Source organism: Limulus polyphemus, unplaced genomic scaffold (assembly GCF_000517525.1).
Source record: "Limulus polyphemus unplaced genomic scaffold, Limulus_polyphemus-2.1.2 Scaffold530, whole genome shotgun sequence".
Lineage (NCBI taxonomy): Eukaryota > Metazoa > Arthropoda > Merostomata > Xiphosura > Limulidae > Limulus > Limulus polyphemus.
This window is the reverse complement of record NW_013666140.1, coordinates 70,395-77,224: the sequence shown is the minus strand read 5'-3', so window position 1 is coordinate 77,224 and position 6,830 is coordinate 70,395. Positions and strand designations below refer to the sequence as shown.

General features: G+C 31.1%; 1 protein-coding gene across 1 annotated transcript in view; it reads left to right on the top strand.

The window, feature by feature from the left end:
* LOC111085652 (targeting protein for Xklp2-like) overlaps window positions 1-6,830 on the top strand; it is a 44,837-nt gene that overhangs the window by 2,315 nt on the left and 35,692 nt on the right. Inside the window, exons 2-4 of the mRNA XM_022385252.1 lie at window positions 2,255-2,323; window positions 2,632-2,841; window positions 5,072-5,162. Coding sequence (XP_022240960.1) covers window positions 2,255-2,323; window positions 2,632-2,841; window positions 5,072-5,162 — 370 coding nt within the window. The remainder of the gene's footprint in view (window positions 1-2,254; window positions 2,324-2,631; window positions 2,842-5,071; window positions 5,163-6,830) is intronic.

The window sequence follows — 6,830 nt, the reverse complement described above, 5'->3', positions numbered from 1 at the left end:
ATATATATATATATATATATATATATAAATGTCTAATGTTATGAAATATAAGCTAATTAATCTAAACATTTATGTTTTCATGTTATAATTTGTAGTCATTCTAGAATGAAAAAAGGCACAATTTATATTTATTTCCTAATTTTTTTAAAGTGGTTACGAGATTGGTCAAATTGACTAAACCTGTACAGAGATTCGTTACTGAAAATAACAGATAAAATATAAAGTTTTTTTTCTTAAGATATGTTTGATAACTATCTGAACATTTTAAAGATTTTGCATATGAAATTTCAAAATTTTCTGATGCACAAAAGTATTTTTAATCTTAAAATGAACATTACTTTGCACGTTGGATAGGTAACATGCGAAAAGAAAAAAAAAGGTATGAGAAAAACATTCCTTTACAAACCTTAAGACTTGATAAAAAAATTATATTTTGCATATGAAAGCATTGTAATATTTACTGCCAAATTTCGTTAACCTACGCTTACTAATTTAAAAGTTATAGCATGAAAACTGTAACAAGCACAAAATGGTTATGAGGCCAGTCTGAGGGACTGAGCCTGTGCTGAAAGAGTTAAAAGATAGCAAATTCCTTTTTGTTCTCTCATTATTGGTGGTAGAATGTTTTTACTAGGCTATATGCTCAGACAGTGTCATCAAAGAAACAAATTAAAAACGTACTTAAAGGACTAATTTATACACAAGCTCTTCAATGCTAGGTTACACATACATGGTGCATGAAACCATTTGTTGCAGTGTTGTTCTCTTTCATGCAATCTTGCTATTGTGCACTGCAGTCTTTATTAATATGCTTTGGAGGATCTTCTTGTCAACATATTGCTTAGAACATAAACACAGAACAATGTCCTATGATACCAGAACACTTTATTGTGCTTATCAGGCAGGCAAATGTACGGATGGCTTGGATTGTTCATTAATAGGTCATTCTTGTTCTTCTTTCTTCTGCTTCTTTTTTATTACATGATAATTCAAAAACCAAAACAATGGTGTCAGTCAATTTCACTGAGGTGACATAGTGTTGCGTATCTTCTTTTTTTCTTAATTTACGGTAGAAATTCTTTCCGAAGAATTTCAGCGATACAAGTCCCTTCTTGATTAAACCAGTTTATTCTTTCTCTATACAAACTTTTAGAACTCGGTAGCTCCACAATCAGTACGTTTCTCGTCATTTTAAACTTAACTTTTATAATACACGTTATAAATCACAGCGAGTCACAATCTTGATAGCTTCGCTCTCTACGAGTGCAAAACACACACTTTATATTACCCTGCTGGCTTTCGCTGCCAGGCTTATATACTAAAGACGAGGAGGCTCAATCACACTCGAGCTTCCCCGATAATTCGAGAAACTCATTCGCGCATGCACTAGCAGTGTTACGTGACTTTCGCTATCGTAACAATAGTTACAAACGAAGTATCTGGTTTTACAAGTATTATTAATAAGTAGTAGTAATTTAAAAAAATCATAATTCTGGTGTAAACAATCTTATTATTACCTGTTGAAGTTAGCATTCTTGCAAAAATTTGGTGTTCTTTTAATAAATAATAATAAATAAACAACAAATATTAAAGCTGGAAACTCATTGTACTTAGAACTTGGTTATAAATACAACATACCTATATATATTGAAATACTACATAAAAAAACAAACAGCAAACAAATAAAGAAAACTTTTCAAAAAGGAAGTAAATGTAGGGATGGCTAATATCAAGAATGCAAAAAAAGGTAGTAGGGATGGTATTTGCATTATTCCTACATAAAAGTGCTATACTATAGTAGATATATGTTTTTTTAAAGTACCTGGCAAAATCTTGTTAACAAAATATATATAGTAAATACCATTTGATGATCAATGGCATATTTGTTCTTGGTGAGTGAAAGATCCATATTGATGACTCCAAAGAAAACAAACAAACTCCAGATCAGTATTTAAGGGATTAGTTCTTAAATTATGTAGGTTTTTATTAAATTGTAGTGAAGTAAACTTTTAGATTCTGTTTATCTGTGCCCGACTTGAATATTAGGGGTAATAGGATTAAGCTTTGGAAGTCTAGATGAAAACAAATTGTGAGAAAGGATCTGGGAAACAATAGGCTTTATTATTCTTATTATTACTTTCTAACTTAACAAGCCTTTGAAGTCTGTTGTAAGATTCCAAATACTAGCACCCATTTTTTTTATCATAACATAAATTTATACAGTTACCTTATTTAACTACATTTTCTTCATCAGAAGCACATTCTGAAATGGACAAAGGAGTTGAAAAGAGACTGTTTAATTCCAAGACTTCAACTAAAAAAGGTATTTTGTCTGAAATGTTTAAGATATGTAGTTAATATGTTGAGTTAGAATATATATAATTATGATTATCTTAATAGTTTTATAGTTGAAAATGTCAATTATTCAAAAAGTACAAATAAACATTACTTGTAGTGAACATTTTTTTGCTAGAAAAACTATAATTAAAATCTATAGATTGATAAATGATCTCCTATAATGTTCTTCTATCCACTGTATTTATGACAGAATTGAAGCCAGGATGAATTATTGAAATCTAATTGTAGAACTAGATTTTGTGTTTCTTAAATTTTTTCTTATCAATGATTTAGGGAAGAAAAAAAAAGTCAAACAAGAACAAGAGTCAACTTGTGATGCAGTAAAACATGAAGAAGATAACCAAGAATATCTGACGCCACCAACCTGCCCCCACATGAAGGAAAATGTTTTGCCTGCAGACACCCAGAGGTGTGAAACAGTGACAGTAGAAATTCCACAGAATGATTTCAGTAATAGCAAAGATGACAAAGAAAATGAAATAGGTAGTTAGTATTTACTCACTGGAGATGTTTTTTTTCTTAAATAAGAGATGAGGTTTTTAGATTTTCGTTAAGCTTAAAATCGTAAAAACTAGTAAGATCATGGATACCATTCAGCCCTTTTAGATTACTTTTCATTCAAACAACCATGATTTGTTTTGTAAGATATAGGTGGTTTTGCCATCCAGTACCCAATGTTCCTGTCTTTGCCTTAACCTTTTAACCACACTTATTTACATCTCATATCTGTACCTTAAGTCTGTGGCACTTGAGAATTTATGAGTTATTCTTCTTCCATTTCCTTAACTGTGAAGCACTTGAGAATTTGTGAGTCATTTTTCTACCATTTCCTTAACTCTGAAGCACTTGAGATTTTGTGAGTTATTCTTTTTCATTTACTTCTCCCACTGTGGTTGTTTCAATTCCAACATTCCCTGCTCACTTGCCTCTTTATTAATGAAGATTGTAGGGTAGGGATACTCTCCTATCATAAGTTTGACTTCTTTCTTCCCTCCTATGAGCCCCTCACCTAGTCCTTTTCTTTGCCCTGAAGTTTGGAGGTATTCCTGTTTTGGTTCTATCATGGAGTGATGCTGCCTGTCATCAGTCCTAACTTTCATACTTTGTTTCCACAGTCTCCAACCCTATCCTATATCCACCATTGTACCTCGTTTTAGTCCTTACTTCCTGTCTTTTGATTACTTTTTACCAACTTCTTATTCTACCTGGCTGGTCTGCGTTCTACTTGCAAAATGGTCTCTTCTCCCCCAGTTTTTTCATTGGGGTACTCTTTTTTGATATGGATGAAGAGAAACTACAGATTCCGGCCTATGTCCTTTCTTAATATGTGTTAATGCTGCTCCTCCTTGAGGACCTTCCACTGTAGAAGCAGGACATAGTCATGATATTATCATATGTATCCAATACACATCTATGGTTTTTACAGACTGTACATTAGCAAATGGTCAACAACTGTGTGCTAGCCAGAGATGTGCGTGGCCTTTTCATGTGAAGTTCTAAGGAGTGATATGGCATGTGGCTCCCCGTTAGTACTGCACAGGAAGTTTTTTTACTCAGTTAACCAGATCTTAGGAGTTAACATTCTTTTTGCTCTTTTAACAATGTCTGTCTTACAGCTCTGGCCATTTCTCCAGTTCATGCCAAGAGAAAAGCATTTAACTTTTATTATTATTATTATTACTGTACTTTCCAAAAATGGAATAACCTACAACTTATTTTTGGGAAGTTTGATTTTGAGCATGACTTTGTTTACAGCACAACAGAGCCACATATGATATAGTATACAGCTAACCATGTGATACACAATTTGTGTGCATATTGGTAGTTAGTACATGGATGCTCTGTGAACGACGAACATTCGTGCCACATGCACACTGAGTTTATGCATTACAATACATACACTGATACACTTCAGCATACACCATGTGCATGTAGCCTACATTATGTGACGTGGAGGCCTGAGAATCATGCCAGTTTATGAATGAAAACTTTCAGATGCTATCACTTTATTTCACCTTTGGTTTGAATACTTTGTTTGGTTTATTTCAAAATGTGTAGAGTGATAGCAAAAGTTTTCAAACTTATGGCTGAAGTGAATGATGAACTTGGGCAATGAACCTCAACAATTTGTTTCTCACAACAGTCACATAACATTATGTATAGATCATGTACTAGTCAAAAGTTCAATCCCCATTTTTATTTTTCACTTGTTCAAACATAAACAAAAAAGAGATCATGACATTTTTGTTTTTTTTGCATGACACATTTATTGATAACTTCAACCATTTCAAATTTAATGAAGCTTCAGAGTACATTTTATGTAATCGCTATAGTTTTTAAGGTTAAACTGTCAACAATACTACACAATAACGTCATCAACTTTACTGTACACAATCAGAATTGGACCAACTGTGTGCTATGATTATTGGCAATTGGTGATTTCCAATTGTGACATGATTGATAAAACAGTAGACTCATAAATAGCCAAGATATAACAAATCTGCCAGTTATTGTTACTGTTAACTTGTTTGAATTTAAAATTTTTTAAGTTGGGTAAAATTTATTTTAATTAAGTGAAATGATAAATATTTAAGTTTAAATTAGTCAAGTTATATGCTCTGTTTTTCTGTTTTTGCTCATCTCTGCTGCTACTACTGAAATGAGCACAAAACTTGTATATTTTAACATTTTTTTTTTTACTTGTATCTTTTAGTAGTTAATCTTGAAGTTCCTCCTAATCTATCTGCTGTGTTATCAATAACAAATAACTCTCAGAAGAAGAAATCTAACAAGATGCAAAGACGGTAAGTTTAAAGAGATTGTATTATGGTATTTGCAACAAAATTTATCAAATTTAATAAATCAACTGCATAGGCTATGTTTAGAGTTTAAAAAGTGTGTACCATAAATGCATGGGTAACCAAAAATTGCATGCATGTGTCTTCCTGTTAGTGGGGAGAGCTACAAAATAAAAACTACACAGCCTGATTGTTTACTCTAATTTATATGACCCAGTCACTGTTCTTGCTAGCCCGTGGTTGTTTTGTCAATACTCAGCTGACTGTTTAGATAGGTAAGCAAAAAATAAAACTGAAAGAGAAAGCAAGTAACATTGATTGTATTGTTTGTAAGAGTAGCACTGCTATTATTTAAGTTCATTTGAGACACGGAAGTAAAGGAAAAAAATATATGCGCCAATGTCTACAGGCAGATTTTTTCATAGTTATATATGTACAGTTTTGCATTAACAGCAACAAAACCTCTGCAATAGTTATTCCAGACTTAAGCAAAGTTGAGTGTTTGGAAAGATTAATATTTATGCTTATGTCATTTTTAAACTTGTGTAAATTTAGCAACGAAATATACTTTTGTCATACTTTAAAATATAATCAATTTTTTAGTATGTAGGAGAATATTTCTGGAATCAAAATTTTTTCATTGTTTGTAATTTTGGCTATAGATACTAAAGTCTGAATTCTTTTAATATGCTTCAGAAATCATTTTCATTAAAATATCTTGTTACAATAGAAATAATTTGAATTTGTAACCTGTTTTGTAATGCAATATTTAAGGATGTAATATTTGCTAAATGATTGCACTGATGTTAGAATGAACACCATATTTTATTTCACATAAAATAGGAGCTTGAGTTTTAATGCTATAAATTTAAAGTTACTGTTTTCAGAAATTAACTTATTTAATCAACATAATTAATTACCTATGATTACGTCATTTAGTCTCGTAAAATAATTGATTACTTGAAATTATGATTAATTCAATTAATGATCATCTGATCAAAAGTAGTTTCTAGTCATAACTAAGTTTGATTATTCCAACTATCCAAGTAATCAAAATATTTCCACTATGACATTAAGATTTCTCATTATAACTTTATATTAATTCAAGATTGTTCAGCTTAATTGTTAGTGTCATGACTCATGAAAAGAATCAACTAATTGAAATTAATGTTTTTGATTATTACTGTTTTTAGTTATTCCAACTGTTCAAGTCTCACATGAGAATAATCAATTAGTTGAATGTAATTGATTAATGAGCCTGATGATTAATTGATTATCAAATGCCTCTAATTGCTTAGCTTTAATCATAGAATATATATTAAATTTCGTTCACTTATTTTACATACATTTTTATGACTTGCCAACATTTCATGACTGTTTGTAATTTTAAATTAATAACATAAAAATATTTTACTTGATGTGCTTGAGACTATCAAATACCAATGTTTTTTATCATGAACCATAAATTTGGTATCTATCTTTAACCATATGATTTAATATCTCCGAAATCAAAATATAGTTTCACTATTTGTCTTTTTTTAGGCTTTTACAGGCCTTCATGTTTGACGGGTGCCATTGCACTGATGCTCATAAGCACCTGTAAAGTGAATTTTGGATGGGTTTTTTTAGAACTTCTCATAAGTCTGTTATGATGCTTGCTGTTCATGATATCAG